This window comes from Dromiciops gliroides, chromosome 2, assembly GCF_019393635.1.
Source record: "Dromiciops gliroides isolate mDroGli1 chromosome 2, mDroGli1.pri, whole genome shotgun sequence".
NCBI classification, from domain to species: domain Eukaryota; kingdom Metazoa; phylum Chordata; class Mammalia; order Microbiotheria; family Microbiotheriidae; genus Dromiciops; species Dromiciops gliroides.
In genome coordinates, this window is record NC_057862.1 from 264,539,009 (window position 1) to 264,562,764 (window position 23,756).

Below are 23,756 nucleotides of genomic sequence, written 5' to 3' on the forward strand. Positions count from 1 at the left end.
GGTCTTTTCCCCAAAGAGATCATGGAAAGGGAAATAGGACCCACATGTACAAAAATATTTATAGTTGCTCTTTTCGTGGTGGCAAGGAATTGGAAGTTGAGGGGCTGCCCATCAATTGGGGAATGGTTAAACAAGTTGTGGTATATGAATGCAATGGAATTCTATTGTGCTGTAAGAAACAAGGAGCAGGAGGAGTTCGGAGAAATCTGGAAAGACTAGCATGAACTGATGATGAGTGAGATGAGCAGGACCAGGAGAACATTGTACACAGTATCATCCACTTTATGTGTTGTTCAACTGTGATAGACAATTCTTCTCAGCAATACAGGTTAGTTCCAAAGGACTCATGATGGAAAATGTTCTCCAAATCCAGAAAAAAAAAGAACTGTGGAATATGGATGCAAATTGAACCATACTATTTCTTTTCTTTTCAGTACTGCTATTTTTCTTTTTTGAGGTTTTTCCTTTTTGCTCTGATTCTTCTCCTATAACATGACTAATGCAGAATTATGTTTAATGTTATTGTACATATATAACCTATATCAGATTACTTGCTGTCTTAGGGACGGGGGGAGGGAGGGAAATATTTGAAACTAGAAATCTTATAAAAATAAATGTTGAAAACTCTCTCTACATGTAACTGGAAAATAATAAAATACTTTTATAATTAAAAAAAGAAAAATATCAAATTGAATTGAGAGAATATTGTCTCATGGTAGGATTCTTCATATAATGCAGTTTGTTGTTGATCTTTGTCCTGTCCTTGATAAATTTTTCTCCATTTGGGTAAAAATCTTTCATAGGTCCATGCCTTCCTACTCTTCAGGGTGTAAGTTGCCCCAGGATCTCTGATCCCCCTTTCTGAGGCAGAATTAATGATTTCTCTAGAAAACAAATCTCTGAAGGCAATGCCCTTTGTAAGGTCTCCATCTTGCTTTATGTAAGCTCAGTTACCAACTGATGATTGGCTCATACTATACCATGGGAATGGCAATTAGGCAAAGCCTGGGATATGGATCTGGAACCCTACAAATGGTTGGCAAATTGCCCAAAGCCCACCTTTAACCATATTCTACCTTCTTGTTCTTCAATACTCTTTAGCCCCCTAACCTGTCAATAAACTCAAGTGACTCACCCATACTTTTTTAAATTAAAAAAAAATTGTTTGGTTGGGCAATGAGAGTTAAGTGACTTGCCCAAGGTCACACAGATAGTAAGTGTCAAGTGTCTGAAGCCAAATTTGAACTCAGGTCCTCCTGACTCCAGGCCAGTGCTCTAACCACTGTGTCACCTAGCTGCCCCCCCTCACCTATACTTTTAATAATCAGACAAGCCAAGATAGAGAAATAAGATAAAATGACAAAACCCAGATGCCCACTTCCCCATCACAGTTATTCACAAAGATCTGAAAATGTACCAGATTAAAATCTGGTTGGAAAATAGAAGAAAAAAATCACACTGAATCTTTTTTTCTCCATCCTAGGTCAGTGAAGTACGTGAACACTTGGGACAGGGTTAACTTAGGAGCATGCCATGTAGATCCTTCAAAGACATGAATGCCTGAAAGCTTTCCCAAAGCTGTACAACAGGCCAAGACACACAAAGGGTATAATTTTTTGCAAGAATTGGTTCCAAAGCAATGTGAAATATCTCATTGGAAAAACAACTGACCTAGAAAATAGATCCATGAGAAATAATTTGAAAATTATTAGACTACATGAAAGCCATATTCAAAAAAAGAGCCTAGACCTTATCTTTGAAGAAATTGTCAGGGACAATTGCCATGATATTCTAGAACCAGGGTGTGAAATAGAAGTGAAAAGAATCCATCAATAACCTCCTAAAAGAGAAATCTGAAATTATGTCCACAGAGTTTTAAACTACCTCTACCTTTTAACCCAGCAACAGCACTACTAGATCTATTTCCATAGATGATTAGTTTTTGTTTGTTTGTTTGTTGTTTTTTTTTGGTGAGGCATTTGGGGTTAAATGACTCCCCAGGTTAACTGAAGAGGAAATAAAATCCTTAAATAAGCCCATATTAGAAAAAGAAATTGAACATGCCATTAATGAACTCCCTAAGAAAAAATCCCCAGGGCCAGATGGGTTTACAGGTGAATTCTATCAAACATTTAAACAACAATTAATTCCAATATTATACAAATTATTTGGAAAAATAGGTGAAGAAGGAGTTCTACCAAATTCATTTTATGATACAAATATGGTGGTGATACCAATCAGAAGGCTTTACATATGATATTCCAGAGGGCAATAGAACTGGTATTACAACCAAGAATCATCTACCCAGAAAAACTGAGTATAATCATTCAAGTGAAAAAAAGGATATTGAGTGAAAGAGAGGACTTTCAGGTATTCTTTTTTTTTTTTTTCAGTGAGGCAACTGGGGTTAAGTGACTTGCCCAGGGTCACACAGCTAGTAAGTGTTAAGTGTCTGAGGCTGGGTTTGAACTCAGGTACTCCTGACTCCAGGGCCAGTGCTCTATCCACTGCACCATCTAGCTGCCCCACTTTCAGGTATTCTTGATGAAAAGATATGAGCTGAATAGAAAATATAACTTTCAAATATAAGACTTTGGAGAAGCATGAAAAGGTAAACAGTAAAAAAAAAATCAGAAAGGATATTAAAAGGTTAAACTGTTTACATTCCTCCATGGGAAGATGATATTTGTAACTCAAGAACTTTCTCATTATTAGGGCAGCTGGAAGGAGTATATTTAGATGGAGGACACAGGTTTGAGTTGAATATGAAAGCTTTTAAAAAATAAAAGTAAGGGGTGAGAGGAATGCATTGGGAGAAAGGAAAAGGGAGAGGTGAAATGGGGTAAAGTATCTCACATAAAAGATGCAAATAAAAGCTTATACAATGGAGGGAAAGATGGGGCTGGTGCTGGAGGGTGAGTAAATCTTACTTCCATCAGAATTGGCTCAAAGGAGGGATAACATACATATTCAATTGGGTATAGTATTATATCTTAACCTGCAGGAAAGTAGGAGGGGAAGGGGATGGGGGGGTGATAGAAGGGAGGACAGATTGGGGAAGGGGGCAGTCAGAAACAAAACTTTTGAAGAGGGACAGGGTGAAAGGAGAAAGAGAATAAATATCATTGGGAGGGAATAGGATGGAGGGAAATACAGTTAGTAATAGTAATTGTGAAAAAAATTTTGTAGCAAGTTTGTCTGATAAAGGCCTCATTTTTCAAATGCATAGAGAACTGAGTCAAATTTATTAAAATAAGAGCCATTCCCCAATCAACAAATGATAAATATATATGAACAGTTTTCAGATGAAATAATCAAAGTTATCTATAGTCATATTGAAAAAAAGTCTTCTAACTCACTATTGATTAGAAAGATGCAAGTCAAAATAATTCTGGGGTACTACTTCATACCTTTCAGAGTAGAAAATAGGACAGCAGAGGAAAATGACAAATGTTGTAGGGGATATGGGCAAAATGAGAAATTAATGCATTGTTGGTGGAGTTGTGAATTGATTCAACCATTGTAGAGCAAATTGTAACTATGGCCAAAAGGCTATAAAACTCTTTGACCTAATAATACCACTACTAGGTTGGTATCCAAAAAAGCTAAAAAACAAAAAGTTATGGGGCAGTTAGGTGGCACAGTGGATAAAGCACTGGCCCCGGATTCAGGAGGACCTGAGTTCAAATCCAACCTTAAACACTTGACACTTACCGGCTGTGTGATCCTGGGCAAGTCACCTTATTGCCTCACACAAAAAGTTACAGGGCCGGGGGCAGCTAGGTGGCGCAGTAGATAGAGCACCGGCCCTGGAGTCAGGAGTACTTGAGTTCAAATCCGGCCTCAGACTATTAACACTTACTAGCTGTGTGACCCTGGGCAAGTCACTTAACCCCAATTGCCTTACAAAAAAAAAATTAAAAAAAAAAGTTACAGAGTCTATATATACAAAAATATTTACATCCCTACACAGGAAGATAATACTCATAAGTCTTAAGAACTGTAAATGTATTTGGGTGGAGAGAAGGACTTTACACAGAGGGTAAAGTCCTGTCTTTGATGTGAGGATACAAAGAAAATTAAGGGGTTAAAAAGGGAGTCTATGGGGAGGAGAGGAAAGGGGAGGTGGAATGGGGTGAACATCATATGAAGAGGTGAATTACATCATATGAAGAGGTGAAAAAAAACCTATTACAATAGAGGGAAAGAAAGGAGGGGGGAACATGGTTTCAAACCTACTCTCATTAGATTTGATTCAAAGAGGGAATAACATATACGTTCATTGGGATAAAGAAACTTAGCTCATTCTTTAGGGAAGTAAAAGGGGAAGGGAAAGGGGGGTACTGATAGAAGGGAGGACAAAAGCAAGGGAGAAAAGGGTAAAGAAAAGGGAGGGGTGATAAAAAGGGAGGGCAGATTGGGGGAGGCAGGAGTAAGAAGCAAAATGTTGGTGAGGAGGAATAGGGTGAAAGAAGGGGGGAAAAGTACAATGGGGGTAAATAGAATGGAGGGGAATAGACAGTCAATAATAATAACTGTGAATGTGAATGGGATGAACTCTGCTATAAAACGGAAGTGACTTGCAGAGTGGATTAAAAATCAGAATCCTACAATATGCTGTTTACAAGAAACACATTTGAAGCGAGAGATACACACAGAGTAAAGATAAAAGGCCGGAGCAGAATATATTATGCTTCAGGTAAAGTCAAAAAAGCAGGGGTAGCAAGCCTTATCTCAAACAAAACACAGGCAAAAATAGATCTCATTAAAAGGGATAAGGAAGGAAACTACATCTTGCTAAAAGGTACTATAGATAATGAAGTAATATCAATATTAAATATGTATGTGCCAAGTGGTATAGCATCCAAATTCTTAGAGGAGAAGTTAAATGAGCTACAAGAGGAATTAGACAGTAATACTATACTAGTGAGGGATCTGAATCTCCCCCTCTCAGAATTAGATAAGTCTAGCTGAAAAATAAGTAAGAAAGAAGTGAAAGAGGTGAATAGATTACTAGAAAAGTTAGACATGATAGATGTCTGGAGAAAATTGAATAGGGATAAAGAAATATACCTTTTTTTCAGCAATATATGGCACATTTTCAAAAACTGACCATGTATTAGGACACAAAAACATCATAGTCAAATGTAGAAAGGCAGAAATAGTAAATACATCCTTCTCAGATCATGATGCAATAAAAATTACATGTAAGAAAGAGGCATGGAAAAGTAGAATGGAAATCAATCAGAAACTAAATAATTTCATTCTAAAGAATGAAATCAATAACTATATCCAAGAGAATGACAATAATTAGACCACATACCAAAATCTATGGGATGCAGCCAAAGCAGTGCTTAGGGGAAAATTTATAGCTCTAAATGCCTACATGAATAACAAAGAGAAAGAGGAGATTAATGAATTGGCATGCAACTTAAAAAGCTAGAAAAAGAACAAATTAGAAACCCCCAATTAGATACTAAACTAGAGATCCTGAAAATTAAAGGAGAAATTAATAAGATTGAAAGCAAGAAAACTATAGAATTAATCAATAAAACTAAGAGTTGGTTTTATGAAAAAACCAATAAAATAGATAAAATATTGGTCAATTTGATTAAAAAAAAGAAAGAAGAAAACCAAATTACCAGTATCAAAAATAAAAAGGGTGATGTTGCCACCAATGAAGTGGAAATTAAATCAATAATTAGGAATTATTTTGCCCAACTGTATGCCAATAAATTTGACAATCTAAATGAAATGGATGAATATTTACAAAAATACAAATTGCCCAGGTTAACTGAAGAGGAAATAAAATCCTTAAATAAGCCCATATTAGAAAAAGAAATTGAACAATCCATTAATGAACTTCCTAAGAAAAAATCCCCAGGGCCAGATGGGTTTACAGGTGAATTCTACCAAACATTTGAAGAACAATTAATATTATACAAATTATTTGGAAAAATAGGTGAAGGAGTTCTACCAAATTCATTTTATGATACAAATATGGTGGTGATACCAAAACCAGGCAAAGCAAAAACAGAGAAAGAAAATTATAGACCAATTTCCCTAATGAATATTGATGCTAAAATCTTAAATAAGATATTAGCAAGGAGATTACAGCAAGTGATCACCAGGATAATACACTATGACCAGGTGGGATTTATACCAGGAATGCAGGGCTGGTTCAACATTAGGAAAACTATAGGAAAACATAATCAACGACATCAATAAGAAAACTGACCAAAATCATATGATTATCTCAATAGATGCAGAGAAAGCTTTTGACAAAATACAGCACCCATTCCTAATAAAAACACTAGAGAGCTTTGCAATAGGTGGAGCTTTCCTTAAAATAATAAGCAGTATCTACCTAAAACCATCAGCAAGCATTATATGCAATGGAGATAAGTTAGAGGCCGTCCCAATAAGATCAGGGGTGAAACAGGGATGTCCATTATCACTCCTATTATTTAATATTGTACTAGCAATGTTAGCTTTAGCAATCAGAGAAGAAAAAGGAATTAAAGGAATCAGAATAGACAAGGAGGAAACAAAACTATCACTCTTTGCAGATGATATGATGGTATACTTAAAGAATCCTAGAGAATCAACTCAAAAATTACTTGAAACAATTAACAACTTTAGCAAAGTAGCAGGATATAAAATAAATGTACATAAATCATCAGCATTTCTATACATGACCAACAAAGTCCAGCAGCAAGAGATAGAAAGAGAAATTCCATTTAAAGTAACAGTAGATAATATAAAATACTTGGGAGTCTACTTGCCAAGACAAACCCAGGAACTCTATGAACACAATTACCAAACACTCTTCACACAAATCAAATCAGATCTAAATAATTGGAATGATATCAATTGCTCATGGATAGGCAGAGCTAATATAGTAAAAATGACAATTCTACCTAAATGAATTTACTTATGTAGTGCCATACCAATCAGACTACCTAAAAATTATTTGATAGAGCTAGAAAAAATAATAACAAAATTCATCTGGAAAAACAAAAAATCAAGAATATCCAGGCAAATAATAAGGTGGGTTAGCTGTACCAAATCTGGAGCTTTACTATAAAGGGGCAGTCATCAAAACTGTCTGGTACTGGCTAAGAAATAGAGTGGAGGATCAATGGAATAGGCTAGGCACAGGAGACACAGTAGTAAATGACACTAGTAATGTAGTGTTTGATAAACCCAAAGACTCCAGTTTCTGGGATAGGAATTCAGTATTTGACAAAAACTACTGGGAAAACTGGAAGATAGTATGGCAGAAATTAGGCATAGACCAACATATTACACCTTATACTAAAATAAGGTCAAAATGGATACATGATTTAGACATAAGAGGTGATACCATAGGTAAATTAGGAGAGAAAGGAATAGTCTAACTTTCAGATCTTTGGAAAGGAAAACATTTTATGACCAAACAAGAGATAGAGAATATCATAAAATGGAAAATTGATGATTTTGGTTACATTCAATTAAAAAATTTTTGCATAAACAGAAGCAATGCATCCAAAATTAGAAGGGAGGCAGAAAGCTGAGAAACAATTTTTATGGCCAGTACTTCTGATAAAGGCCCCATTTCTAAAATATATAGGGAACTAAATAAAATTAATAAGAATCCAAGTCATTCCCCAATTGAGAAATGGTCAAAGGACAGGCAGTTTTCTGATGAAGAAACCAAAGCTATCTATTCCCATATGAAAAAATGCTCTAAATCACTAATGATTAGAGAGATGCAAATTAAAACAACTCTGAGGTACCACCTGACACCTATCAGATTGACTAAAATGACAAAAAAAACTTATTATTTATAAGTGTTGGAGAAGCGGTGGGAAAATTGGAACACTAATGCATTGTTGGTGGAGCTGTGAACTGATCCAACCATTCTGGAGAGCAATTTGGAATTATGCCCAAAGGGCGATAAAGCTGTGCATACCCTTTGACCCAGCAATACCATTTTTGGGTCTTTTTCCCAAAGAGATCATGGAAAGAGAAATAGGACCCACATGTACAAAAATATTTATAGCTGCTCTTTATGTGGTGGCAGGGAATAGGAAGTTGAGGGGATGCCCATCAATTGGGGAATGGCTGGACAAGTGGTGGTATATGAATGTAATGGAATACTATTGTGCTGTAAGAAATGATGAGCAGAAGGAGTTCAGAGAAACCTGGAGGGTCTTGCATGGGCTGATGATTAGCAGAACCAGAAGAACATTGTGTACAGTATCATCAACATTGAGTGTTGATCTACTGTGATGAACTAGATTCTTCTCACCCATGCAATGGTACAGAAGAGTTCCAGGGAACTCATGATGGAAGAGGATCTCCAAATCCAGGAAAAAACAAACTGTGAAGTATAGATGTTGAATGAACCATATTATTTCTTTTGATTTTGGTGCTGTTGTTGTTTTTCTATTTTGAGGTTTTTCCTCATTGCTCTGATTTTTCTTTTATAACATGACTAATGCAGAAATATGTTTAATATTATATATATGTATATATACATATATATATTTATATAACCTATATCAGATTGCCTGCTGTCTAGGGGAGGTCGGAGGGAGGGGGAGAAGGGAGAAAAATCTGTAATTGGAAAGCTTGTATGAACAAAATTTGAGAACTATCTTTACATGTAACGGGAAAAAAATAAATAAAATACTTTATTTTTAAAAAATTAGTTGGAGATGAAAACGGCAAACACTTCACTATCATTGCCAAGAAAACCCCAAAATGCAGTCACAAAGATTTGAAAATGACTAAACAAGAAGAAGATATGTTTTAAAAATTTCTATATTTCTATATAAATATATGTTCATGTATGTTTTCCTATGTATGTGTTTATGCATGTATTCAGAAGCCAAGGAAAGGACAAGTTATAAGCAAAACAAGAAATAATAGAAGAAAATTGCCCAGGATTTCTGAACCAAGGAATTGGGGTCAACTGAAAGTGTTCATGGTTCATCTTGAGAAAAGAAAAGAAATAACAAACAACAGCAACAACACAACACCCCTATTCTTTTCAGCTACAAACTCCAAGGAAATTTGTTTTAATGTTTAGACTTTTCTTCTGATTTATTTCTTGCATTTTGATGCTCAAGCTTTTTGACTTTTCATGGCTTTCTGGGTGACCTATAATCCTTAAATTGCCTTTTTTTCATCTTGACTTAGAGAGCAGTATGTTTTACTTGTATAGAAAGCATGTTTCTTTTTAATGTTATTCATTTTTGATCCTCTCCTGTTCTTCTTATTTCTATATTTATATTCCTAATCACTTATTCTTCCATTTGTGGTTTTTAAATTATTGTGCTAAACTGTGTTTTAAAAATTATTACTATTTTACCTATTTTTGGCAGTTTTTATTATTAATATTAATATGAAATTTTAGCCAAGAATTGACCACGTCTCCCTAATTTCCACACTAGTCTCAGGCCTTCAGGCCTACATACCTACATAGCCCTAAGAAGGAGAGCACACACAGAAAGACAGCATTCTGAGGCAAGGGAGTGAGTCCAGGAAGCCAAGAGAGAGCTAAGATGTAGACCCTCTTTTGATAGAAGTGGGTCATTATACATTGATCAAAGTTAATTGGTTAGCATCATTCAATTCCTTTGGTTGACATGACCTGAGGGTGGTCCAAATTAAAATTAACTCTGCAGATGATGCCTTTTTGGAGGGCAAAGGTGCAGTCCAATATTCAGGTGTGATTTAATTCCATCAACTCACTGATCTAGACGAAAGAATAAATCTATATAACTTTTGTTCTCTTGGGCCCAAATGAAATTAGAACTTCCTCAAAAATTGGCCTTTCTGGAGTGGGGGGGTGGGGGGGACTGAAACTGATCTGGGTCTCTCCAGGAAATTCATTATTAATAATTATTTTCTCACAATTTTATCTTTGGTGAGATTTTCCAGCATGGGTTTAAATTTTTCAATGTTATGCAGGGGATCATTTTGACTTTCACAACTCATTTCTTTCTTACATCGTTTGTAAACATTTTGCTGTGACTCCATGCTGTGACTTCCCAAGAGAGCTTGCAATCCATAGAGCCTTCTATTGTATTATGTGTTAATTACTTTTTCTTTGTATTACTATATTTATTCATTGTTTGGAATTGTTGAGGTATTCTAGGGGCTATCTTATCTTCTGTTATTAACATTTTCCTTATTGATTTAGTTGCTTATCTTCAAGGTATCTGAGTTTTCTTCTTAATGAGACTTTTGGTAATTTAAATCTTTTTTCATTATATTCATAATCTCTTACCTTTTGACTCCTTCTGCTTTGATGGTAGATTCTCTAATGTCTGGACCTTGAAGGTCAGTCTCTTGCTGTGCTAGGGGATTCATGTTTCAGTGAGCGCAGTCTCTGCCATGTGACTTCTGAAGATACAAAATTGCTTCAGGCAGATGTCATGACCTTTTCCCTTAGAAATGGTGGAGCCCCATATATTCTGGTTTCTTACTCCAGTTCCCTCTGTTCCTTAGTTTTCAATCTAAGTACTGCTTTAGCACAGCATGCTTTCATATTACTACTCCAAAGAGAGAAAGCAATCCAATTTTCTTTACTTCACTTCTGCTACACAGTCTGGAATGGGAAGAATTGAGTTCTGTTGTGCCACACCTTTGAGGGTTTAGGGACGACTGGTAGGAGAGGGAATTTTGAGTGAGCATGTTAGAGATTAGAGTTACTAAGCCCTCTCTGCTGTTAGTTCATCAGTTTGCTGCCTTGTTAGAGTTGTTAGTGCCTAGATGGTGTTGATAGTTGAAACTGATTTTACTTCTCATGCATTACAGTTCTTTTGGAAATATTGGAGAGGTTGTGAGTACTGGAGAGGAATCTCTATTCCTCCATCTTGTTGGTCATATGACTAAGCATATCAGATGATGTTTTGACACAAATTTCATTGTATTCCTTTTGAAGGAAATCTAAGGAAATTTTCCCCCCTCACATATGATTTCTAATATAGCACCCACCTCTTGGCCTAGTCCTCTAAGTCACTTTTACAGGTTGGATAAGTATGTGGTCAACAATCTTAGGTAGTTCGTAATTCCACACTCATTGACCTAAACCAGTTGACACAATTAGTTCAAAGCAAAGAGAAAGGTTATAGCATGAACCTTTCAACTGTAAATATGAGGCATACTTTCCTAAAAATTACACACAGAGTGAGTTGGAAGAGTGGGCACATGCATAGAGTATCCTAGACATATAAGGAATATAGATGGCCAAGCCAACTCAAGTCTCTGCCACTTGAAGACCCTGATTTCTTTTCTTATGGTGAAATTCCCATGTTGTTCTTTATGGGAACAGTATCTTTGCTGGGTAGGCCTTTCAGTTGTATTCTCTGGGTCTGCTTTTCTCCTTAGCATAACTCTTGGCAGCAGATCCTATACTACCTCTATTAACCACAAAATTGGCTAGATTGTTTTTTAATATTAACCCAAGGATCATGAGTAATCTAGATATTGACTGTGTGGTATCAGTTGATTTCCTTATATGATCAGGAATCTTAAATACTCTCAGGTTGATTAACTTGTTCGTGTTAGCTAAAGAAGGAAAAAATAAAATTTTTCTTTAAATTTCCTTTACAAACAGTGAATGAGACACTCAAGTTCTGCAACCTTTACTATCTGTGAATAGGACACAGAGGGTGATCATTTTATGTTTGAAATGGAAAGAGTTTAAGACCTTATACTAGCATGCCTGAAACAATGATTTTATGGACTCAGCACTTGAAGAGCATAATTATCAACTTTTGTCAACGATAGTCATTTAAATCTGTTCACAATTCTGATGTATTACAAATTATCCTTAATTTGGTAAACAATAGAGTAAGAATGAACCACCTCAAATATAATAACAATAACAGGGGAGAGAAAAAAATAGACATGGCTCCCTGCTTTACACTGAAGACTCAATAGGTGGCCAAGAGAGGGATTGGTATCTTTTTATTTCTCCCTCACCCCAACTCCTGCTGAGTTGAGTCCCTGAAAATAATGATCTCTAAAGGATCTATAGATCTCTCTCTCTCTCTCTCTCTCTCTCTCTCTCTCTCTCTTTGTCTCAGGGCAATGATGGTTAAGTGACTTGCCCAGGGTCACACAGCTAGTAAGTTTCAAGTGTCTGAGGCCAGATTTTAACTCAGATCCCCCTCCTGAATCCAGGGCTGGTGCCTTATCCACTGTACCACCTAGCTGCCCCTAGATCTATAGATCTCTAAAAGGATCAGGGACCTGAAATTACAAATCCCTCTTCTGCAAAAAAAAGAAAAAAGAAAATGGAAGGATGAAATAATGTTCCTGAGTATACAATTAAATGTGCAGCAGATGGCAGCAGAGCTAGGTATTCTGGGTGATAAGAATAGTACTTGAAATATGTGGATCATTTCATAGACATCTGAGTCATACTTTCTCCACAAATTGGAATATTAAGTCAGTCTCACAGAGGATAAAAGTTTCTCTGTGCCATCAAATAGAATATGTTCCTCTGGGGAAAAGGTATTTCTTGGAGGAGACTTGCAATTTTTTTTTTAATGTGCACTAGGACTATAGAAGAGTGAAATAAGGGATATGAGTTTCTCCTAGAAATGCAAATGGGGAGTATAACTGAGACTATGGGTAGATAATTTAGATGAAATATAATCCTAGGTAAAGGGAAACAAAAAGTAGACCCAGGGAGCCAAGGACACCAAGGACAAGAGACCCTGAGAATAAAGTGATTCATAAAAGAGATTCAGTCTGCTGGTCATTGAAAATGAAAGATGGCTGGGGAACTTTGACAGTCAAAAACGGGACGAGGATTGATTAGAAGTTTATTAGGAACACAGAAAGGTCTATCACATGTGATCCAGTTGTTGAAGTGATGTGGCACTGAGTCAAAATCATCAACTCTTGGAACCTCAGTGTCACCAACATTCCCCAGTGTTTTGGAACCAGCTCTGGGAGAACTTTTTCTCTGAAGTTCAGGAAATAGTCTTCTGACTGGGAGGGAGCCTTCCTCTTTTTAATAGAGCAAGACATGCAAATTGAGTCCCTCTCTACTGGGATGAAAAGCAGCCCCAACCTGTACCTGAATCTCTGTGAGACAAGCTCAAGCTCTTTGTGCTCTTCTTTCAGAGAACTAGCCCAGAAACTCACCATGAAATTTAGGCTGAACTTGGTTTTCCTTCTTACTGTTTTCCAAGGTAGTTTTATGGAGGGGCAGGGACAATACGATGAGGTGACATAATGTGACTATTGACTTTAATTCAGTGTTTCTGTGTTGCAGGTGTCCAGTGTGATGTTCAGCTGGTGGAGTCTGGGGGAGATGTGAGACAGCCTGGGAGTTCCCTGAGTCTCTCCTGCAAAGCTTCTGGATTTACCTTCAGCGGCTCCTGGATGAGCTGGGTTCGCCAGGCTCCAGGGAAGGGACTGGAATGGGTTGCAAGCATTAATACTGATGGAAGTAGCACATATTATGCAGACTCTGTGAAAGGTCGATTCACCATCTCCAGAGATAATGGCAACAGCATGTTATATGTGAAGATAAATTCCCTTAAAACTGAGGATACAGCTGTGTATTACTGTGCAAGAGACACAGTGAAGAAAAGGAATGTGAGACTAGACAGAAACTTCCTATGCCAGGAGGCAAGAGACCAGTGAAGCGAGAAGGGGTTGAGCTCTTAACGTACAGAGTACAATATGCCTGGATCCAGCAACAGGTGCAGAGTGAATCTGAGCCATTTGTATTTGTGGTCTGTGTTATTTTCTTCTATCCAAGGGAAAAGCAACTTTACCAGCAACTAGTTGTCATTCTCAATACCTCACTCTCACTGCCATCCCCAGTCCACATTCAATCAGTACTTATATAAGTCATTCAAGACTCATGAAAAGAAAAATCCTATCCACTGAATGTAGGCTGAAGCAATTTTTTTCACTTTATGTTTTTTTACATTTTTTTCACTTTTGATCTGTTTCTTCTTTCACAAGTATGACCAATATGGAAATGTTTTACGTGATAGTACATGTATAACATCTCAAATTACCTACCAGTTTTTCAAGAGGGGAGGGGAGCTTGAAAATTTTGGAACTCAAAATCTTTTAAAAATGAATGCTATACCCTTTGACCCAGCAATACCACTTTTGGGTCTTTTTCCCAAAGAGATCATGGAAAGGGGAGAGGGACCCACATGTACAAAAATATTTATAGCTGCTCTTTATGTGGTGGCAAGGAATTGGAAGTTGAGGGGGTGCCCATCAATTGGGGAATGGCTGGACAAGTGGTGGTATATGAATGTAATGGAATACTATTGTGCTGTAAGAAATGATGAGCAGGAGGAGTTCAGAGAAACCTGGAGGGTCTTGCTTGGGCTGATGATGAGTGAGATGAGCAGAACCAGAAGAACATTGTACACAGTATCATCAACATTGAGTGTTGATCGACTGTGATGAACTAGATTCTTCTCACCACTGCAGTGGTACAGAAGAGTTCCAGGGGACTCATGATGGAAGAGGATCTCCAAATCCAGGAAAAAAAAAAAAAAGAACTGTGAAGTATAGATGCTGAATGAACCATACTATTTCTTTTGTTTTGGGTGCTGTTGTTTTTCTATTTTGAGATTTTTCATCATCGCTCTTATTTTTCTCTTATAACATGACAAATGCAGAAATATGTTTAATGTTATTATGTATGTGTGTATGTACATGTATATATATATAACCTATATCAGATTACCTGCTTCTAGGGGAGGGGGCAGGGAAGGGAGGGAGGGAGAAAAATCTGAAATTGGAAAGTTTGTATAAACAAAAGTTGAGAACTATCTTTACATGTAACAGGGAAAAAATAAAATAATTTATTTAAAATATTAATCAACACGTATTTGTTGATTAATTTTAATAAAACTGTATTCTAGTTTTTAAAAAATGAATGCTAAAAATTGTCAATATGTAATTGGGAATACACAAAATAGTATTTTTAAAAAAGATATTAGTTATTTCCCAATTAACAAATGGTCAAAGGATATTAACAGGTAGTTTTTCAATAAAGAAATCAGAACTAAATATAATCATATAAAAATGCTCTAAATCACTCTTGATTAGAGAAATGCAAATTAAAACAACTTTAAGAAGTCATCTCAAACCTATCAAATTGGGTAAAATGATAGAAATGGACAGAAATGTTGATGGGGATGTAGAAAAATTGGGACACTAATTCACTGTTGGTGGAACTATGAACTGAGCTACCATTTTTTAGAGTAATCTGGAGTTAAACCCAAAGATTTTTAAAACTGTCTATGCCCCTTGACCAAGAAATACCATTATTAGGCCTATTTCCCAAGTTGATTAAAAGGAAAAGAAAAAGGACTTACATAAGGCTATAAATAATTATAGCCTTTCTCTTTGTGGTAGCAATTGTGGGGATGTCCATCAATTGGGGAATGACTAAACAAGCTATGATATATTATTGTGATGGAATACTACTGTGCTATAAGAAATGATGAGTTGGTAAGTGAAGATCTCACATATCTTTCCTTTGTGGCAGGTATTGAAGTAAAAAAAAATAAACTGAGGCAGAATCAAAATAGAAAACATTGGTTATCTCTTGAAATAACCCCCCCAATTAAAACTTCTTGAATGTTGTAGCCACACAGACAGCATCACAAATGATTTAGCAACCAGCTCTATAAAATGGAAAACTTGGAATACATTAGTTCTAAAAGTTTAAAGCCAAGAATAGCTTACCAAGAAAAACTGAATAAAAGCCTATGGGGGGAAATTGAATCTTTAATTAAAGACAGGACTTTAAAGAATTCCTCATAAAAAGACTAGAGCCATGTAGAAACATTGAAGTTCAAATATAGGAGTTAAGAGAAACAAAAATGCAAGCATGAATGAAAATCCTGTTTCTCTGAAACCATTTCCTAGAGACAGCTGGTGGTATAGTGGATGAAGCACTGGGTCTGGAATTAAGAAAACCTGAGTTCAAAATTTGCCTCCGACACCAGGTGTGTGTGTGTGTGTGTGTGTGTGTGTGTTTTGTTTGTTTTTTTTACAGGGCAATGGGGGTTAAGTGACTTGCCCAGGGTCACACAGCTAGTAAGTGTCAAGTGTCTGAGGCCAGATTTGAACTCAGGTCCTCCTGAATCCAGGGCCGGTGCTTTATCCACTGCACCACCTAGCTGCCTTCTGCTCTCTTACTTCTTAATGATCCTGAGAAAAATATGGAGAGGGGAAGAATAATCACACAAGGAGAAAGAGAAAGAAAGGTTAGGGAAAATCATGTCACATAATCAGGGTGCACAATAAACATTTATGTAACCAAAACCACCTGGTGGGAGGGTATAGCTGACACCTGTACCTACCTCATTCTTATTTGAACTGTCTAAATGAGGGAAGAAAATCAAACACACAGAGTTGAGTACAAAAATTTTTAGTTATTTTAGTTGTGTCTGACTTCATAACCTCATTTGGGGTTTTCTTGGCAAAGATAAACGTTGAATTTTACATTTCTTTCTCAAGCTCATTTTTGAGATGATGCAAACAGGGGTGACTTGCCCAATGGTCACATAGCTAGTAAGTGTCTGAGGCCTGATTGGAACTTAAGTTTCCTGACTCCTGCCCAGTACACCTATTTCAATAGGAAAATAGGTGAGGGATATAGGAAGAAGAAGCAAAAACTTAGTGGGAGGGTAGATTAAAGGAAGAATGAGCTCTTAAACAAAGAATTTGTTCTGTGTCAAAGAATGGGAATCTGAGGGGGTAGCTCATAAACTGAGAAATGACTGAACAAGTTGTGGTATATAAATGTGATGCAGAGTGAAGTGATCAGAAGCAGAAATGATGAATTATATGGTGACAAGGATATCGTGAAGATATACCACATTGAAAAATGAGGAATTTTTGTCAGTGTAATTATCACCAATTATCATAGTGATTCCAGAAGGCTAATCATGAAACATACTACATACCGGCTAATAGTGAGGTGAAAGACTAGGATTCAGAATTGGGGGACTCAGAAAGGGGCCACTTATTCATCAGCTACAATTCAGAACTTGGCCTCTCAAAGTTTTATGGATAACCCTGGTGTGGGAGTCCTACCACTCAGTATGATGTCTCCTGAGCCCCCACCATTGTGGTTTGCATAAAATCATCCATAAAGATACCACTGAATAAAATATTTGTGATTCCTGTAACATTTGAGCAGCACTCATCTATATGCAAAATAGAACAAATAAGGATTGTGTATAAATTTGTAGATTTCTTTTCCATCCTTTAAAAATGCATATTATCAATGCAACACATTATTTTCCAAATACAAATACTGCTTCTTTCTGAATTTCCTTCATATTTTTAATTAGGTTTCAATAAATTTCTTCTTTTACCTTTCCTTTTTTGGGGCATCATCATAGTAATCTCATTCTTCCTTCCCCTAAATAAAAAAGAAAAAAACCTTGCATAACAACTAAACATATTCCACCAAAACAAATTCACACCGTGACCATGTGCAACACTATGACTTCCATATCTTGAGTGCATCTGCTCTCTATTAGGAGGTAGAGAAAATGTGTCAAACAAATCTCAAAAAAACCTGCAAAATACTCAAAACCACATTAAAAAGTGCTGCAAATCACCAATAATAAGAAAAATGCAAATCAAAACAACCTTGAGATTTTATATCATACCCTAAAAACTGATAAAAATGACAAAAATTGGCAATAGTCAGTCTTAGAGGGGTCGTTTATGGGAAGCTAGGAATACTAATATGCTACTAGTGGAGGTACAGAATGGAACAAATTTTAGAAAACAGTTTGGAATTATGTAGGTAAAGTGACTATAATGTCCATATAGTTTGAAGCAAAGACTCCATTACTGGGCTTATATACCAAGGAAGCCATTGATAAGAAAAAAGTCTCCATACAATACAAAATATTTATAGTGTGACTCTTTGTGATAGCTGAGAATTGGAAACAAAATAGATGCCCATCAATTGAGGAATGGCCAAATAAATTGTGGTTCATGAATATTACTTAGCTATAAAAAATCAGGTGGGTCATAAATATAAAGAACCATAAAAAGATCTATATGACCTAATGCAAAATGAAATAAACAAAGCCCTCTCAACTAATATAGCCAGTAACCACAACAATTAAATGAAAAGAACAATGACAGACCAAAAAAATCAAAAGTTGACATAACAAAATTATAAAATTCAAGTGGGACTGAAATGAAGAGATTTGAGAAAACATCCCCAACTTACTCCTTTCTTGAAGTGGGAAGTCCACAGATGTTACGCATTGCACATGTTTTTAGACTGTCTTAGTGTATGAATCAGTTGTACTGACTGGGTTTTTTCTCTTTAACAAAATGCTTTTTGTCATATGCAATGGTTCTTGAAGAGGGGAAAGGGTAGGGATACATGGGATTCCATGATGAAGTCAGAAGTAATAAACACTAATAACATTTTTAAAAAATCATTACGGGGCAGCTAGGTGGCGCAGTGGATAGAGCACAGGCCCTGGAGTCAGGAGTACCTGAGTTCAAAGCCAGCCTCAGACACTTAACACTTACTAGCTGTGTGACCCTGGGCAAGTCACTTAACCCCAATTGCCTCACTAAAAAACAAACAAACAAACAGACAAAATCATTATTTCAGTAATCTATTTCTTTTATTTAAAAAGGCTTAGGCCTTATATATATATATATATATATATATATATATATATATATATATATATATATATATATTTTTTTTTTTTAAGTGAGGCAATTGGGGTTAAGTGACTTGCCCAGGGTCACACAGCTAGTAAGTGTTAAGTGTCTGAGGTCGGATTTGAACTCAGGTACTCCTGAATCCAGGGCCTGTGCTCTATCCACTGCGCCACCTAGCTACCCCCAGGCCTTTTATATTTTTGTAAGTATTTGTGCTTTCCCTCTAACTTGTCAGTTTCCTCACCCCTTAATTATATTAGTTTCTACAAATTTCCTGTACTTGCAGGTAATTGTTATGAGTTCACCTTTTTTATTTTTTTAAATATGTATAAAAGAGTTTTCTTCTCTCTCTCTCTCAAATTAGCTAATTTAATTGGTGATTTTTCTTTAAAAAGCTACTAAGTTTTTGCTACCAATTCAATGATCATTTTGTTTTTAGTTTTATTAATTTTCTGAATTTTTATTTGATTTTTAATTTGTTGTTTTCAAGTTTTTTCTTCTTGTGTGAATGATTTGCTGATTTACTATTCCTCCTCTTGTTTGTTAATGAATTTAGAGATATAAAATTTGCTCTAAGAAAAAGCAGTTGCTTTAGCTTTATCCAATATTTATAACGTTATCTCTTTATTTCCTTTTTAAAAAATATTTTCGATTTCTATAATTTGTTAACACCATGCTTCTGTAGTATTATATTATTTCCAATTTCTTTTAATAAGGGCTATTTACTGATTATAATTTATTGCTTTGTGATCATTAAATGATATGTTTAGCATTTCTAATTTCCTATAATTTTGAACAAGTTTGTATTTCTTAATATATTTTCAATTTTTGGAAAGATGCCATGTTACAGCTTAGAAGGACCTAAATTCCTTTCTAATTCTCATTAAGTTAATGCCAGAGATCTCTCAGCTTTAAATTTATTAAAGTACTATTTGGGTCTCTTATTAATGTTTTGGTGAGATTCATATTCTTCAGAAAGTGGTACCTTGACTTTTCCCCAATATTATAGTTTTACCTTCTATTCTCCTTCTAATTTGTTGATTTTTCTTTCAAGTATTTAAATATTATGTAATTTAGTGGATACATTAAGTATTGATTTTGATGCATTATCTATGATGCCTTTAAGCATAATATTATTTCCATGACACTCTCTTTTTATCATTCCCATATTTACTAAAGTATTATTTGAAATCATGAATGTAAATCCTCTTTTTTTAAAATTTCAATTTAAGCATAATAGAGTTTGCTCTAGAAAATGAGGCCTTCTCAAATCTATGTGAATCTATATTTTAACCTCACCCAAGCACTAAATGTACTGAAAATTACAATGTACTCTCAGAGAGAATATGGATTTCAAAGGCTTTGTCTATAGGTGTTTCTCCGTGTTTCTTTTTATATTGGTGCATCACATAGGGGTTTTTGTAGGGGATTGTGGCTCCTCTACATCTTAGCAATGCCACTATCTTTCCCTATAATAATTTTTTTATAGTGGTCATTTTTTTAATAAATCATTTTTTGAACCTTTTCCTTGAGTAGAGGCTTCTTGCTTTATTTTTTGGATAGGTGATCAATCCTTGATGAGTCATCTGTATCCCCATGCTAACATCTACCTACTGAGGTAAAGGTCACCTGGATGTTTTAGAGTGTTGGATCTCTATGGAATTTGCTGACTTATAGATAGGGGCTAAAGAGTTCAAGGGCCAAGGATATTTCATTCTTTGTGCTGTAGAAAGAACAGGTGTACTGCAGTGTCTGCTTCTGATATAGTTTGCTTCCAAGGTCCACAGAGTGCATCTATGAATGCCTTGTGACTTTTCTGATGAAGTCCTTTCTCTAACCTTGTCAAAATATGGAGACTTGAAAGTTACTGATGTGTCTGGAGAGTCTCTGGTTGTAGTATACTACTACCAGAGTGGTATTTCAGGTGGGAATGCTTTGCTATGGTCTTCTAATCTTCTCATTTTTTAATAATCTGAGCAGAGATGACAAAACTTATTGTGTTTTGCTTTGGATATTTTATGCTTATTCAGTCTTATACTATTGTTCAAATATCTTTTCTAAAATGCACATATAAGACCTACAATCCTCTGAAACTTTAATCAAGTCACTTTAATCAAGTCTATTCTAAAATATTTAATTACCAAAATCAAAAGGACAGTCTATTATATACCTATTTTGTTTTGGAGAATTTTTTGTGAGCAGAATCCTCAACAATATTGAATACTGAAAAATATTGAACTCTAAATTCAATTAACACCCATTTATTAAGCACTAATGATATGCCAGGAGCTATTGCTTAGGATATGAAAAGAAAAATGAAACAATCCTTACTCGCAAATTGCTTACATTCTTTGGGGGCAAATATATATATATATATAAATACATAAATAAATACATAAATGTATACATAAATAAATACATACAAATTATATTAAAAATAGAAGGTAACTCTGATTCGGAAGGAGACAGGAAAGGCTTCACATATAGGGGGTTACACTTGAGATGAGCTTTGAAGGATTCAAAGAATTAAAAGAAATGTAGATTGGAAGGAATGGTGTTCCAGGAATAGGGGACAACCATTGTAAGGGCATGGAAATCAGAATGAGTGTCATTTAGAAGAAACAGAGGGGAAGCTAGTTTAATTGGATGGCTAGCATATCGTAAAGTTGCAATGGTAAGTTGGGGTTAGTTTATGAAAAAAAAAATAAACAGTAAAAAGTAAAGCTTAATATTAGATCCTAGATATAACAAGGAGAAATTGGGGATCATTAAGTATGGCAGTGATAGGGATAGATACAACATTGGCAGCCATATGGAAAGAGAAATGGAAAAGTTTGAGATCTCAGGTAACCTGAGTGACAAGGTCAGAAAATAGATTAGAAAAAGTTGAGAAATGCCTTAAAGGAATGTGTCAAGTATATACTTTTCCTAGGGGATAGTGAAAGGGAAAAGATTTAGAAAGAGAACTTGAAGATAGGGTCTCCCTCAGACCAAAGACCAAAATGGTGGTGGATTCAGTTTATATACTGTCCATCACATAGCAATTACATTTAATTGGTTGAAGTAATTTGTAGGTGTGTTATATTAAAATGAAGTCCAGGGATAAGTGATTCAGGTTACTCAACCCTTGAGAAGCTTCTCTCCCAAAGCTGCAGACATAGGTTTGTGCTAGTTTTCAATCTCAGAAGGAGGAGCCAATTTGCATGTCTTTCTCTATTTAGTGTGAGGAAGTTAGTATCTCCCACGGTGATAAGTCTGCACCCGGAGCAGCAGTGAGAAATTTCTCCAGAATTATTTCTAAAACTCTAGAAAAGGTTAGTGTCACTGAGAATCCAAATATTGATAAAGACTCAGTGTCTTTCTCCAACACGCCAATCTACTCTTAATACCAAGAGAATTTAGACTTTTCTATGTTCCTGAAGTCTGTCAGCTGGGGTTTCTGCTACTTAACAGGTGCAACTAGGCTGGGTCACCCCAATACAATAAGCAAGATTCAAGCCACTGAAGCCTCAGGGCAAAAAGAAAGTGATCAGGCCCCTGGCCCCCAGAAAAGAAGCTTGTGGCACCCTGTACCCCAGGAAGAGAGCTCAACCTTAAATGCACAAAATAGGCTAAAATATGAATAAGAAACAGAAAAGAACCCTCACCATAGAAAACTACTATGGTGACAGGGAAGACCAAAACACAAATTGAGAAGAGGACAACGATGTCAAAATGCCTGCATGTGAAGGCTCAAAGGAGAAGAGGAATAGATCTCAAGAGCAAAAAGCCCTCTTGGAAGAGCTCAAAAAGGATTTCATAAATCAAAGAATTAGAAGAAAAAAAGAAAGGAGTTATGAAAGAAAGAGTCAATAGCTGCCCCCACTCTATAAGCCCTTTCCTGTTCTTTTCATGTGGGATTTCACCCCATGCTACATCTGGCCTCCAGTGCCTCCCCTTTGCCCCTCAAGATGTCATTTAACCCTATTTAACCCTAAAGATGTCATCACAGGGCAACTAGGTGACACAGTAGACAAAACATCCACCCTGGACCCAGGGGGATCCCAGCCAGAACCTGGCCTCGGATACAAGACAGTCACCTGCTGCATGACACCAGAAGATGATCATCATACCTTTAGCTGTGGGTTCTCTGCCCAAAGTAATATAAATTTTGATTGCTGAAACCTCACAAGTTATCTTGAATTTGACAACTACGGCATGGATTACCTGAGTAGAGCCTCACCTCTGGCTATTTCTGTTGTTTTTGCGGATAATGAGGATTCGGTGACTTGCCCAAGGTCACACAGCAAGTAGGTGTCAGGTGTCTGAGGCTGGATTTGAACTCGGGTCCTCCTGGATCCAAGAATGGTGCTTTAGCTACTGTACTACCTAGCTGCCCCTAGTTATTTCATCTTTATCTCATTCTTTAAAATGTATTTATTTTATAATTAGTTTTTGTGTATAATGTATAATAAAGTAATATTTATTAGAGGGAAAGAGTCAATAGCTTAGAAAAAGAAAATAACTCCTTAAAAATACAATTGGACAGGGACAGCTAGGTAGCACAGTGGATAGAGCACCAGCCCTGGGGTCAGGAGCTCCTGAGTTCAGGTCTGGCCTCAGACACTTGACACTTACTAGCTGTGTGACCCTGGGCAAGTCACTTAACCCCAATTGCCAAACTTAAAAAAAAATACAATTGGACAAATGGAAAAGGAGGTGCAAAAGCTGACTGGGGAAAATAATTCCTCAAGGGTCAGAACTGGGGAGATGGAAGCTAATGACTCTATGAGATGAAAGGAAGAAGTAAAGCAGAATTAAAAGAATATAAAAGTAGAAGGAAACATGAAACACCTCTTCAGAAAAACAACATACCTGGAAAATAGATTAAGGATGGACAATTTAAGAATAAATGGACTATGTGAGGGCTGTGATCAAAAAAAGAACCTGGACAGCATATTTCATAACATTATCAAGGAGAACTGGCCCAATGTCTTAGAACCAGAGGAAAAAAAATAATAATTGAAAGAATCCACCAATCACCTCCTGAAAGAGACCCCAAAAAGAAAACTCCA

General features: G+C 36.1%; 1 gene segment (V, D, J or C); it reads left to right on the plus strand.

The window, feature by feature from the left end:
• The first annotated feature begins 13,098 nt into the window (after window positions 1-13,098).
• Window positions 13,099-13,656, plus strand: LOC122738694. The segment is given in 2 exon segments: window positions 13,099-13,199; window positions 13,283-13,656. Coding segments are annotated over 2 exon segments (420 nt in total).
• The last annotated feature ends 10,100 nt before the right edge of the window (window positions 13,657-23,756 follow it).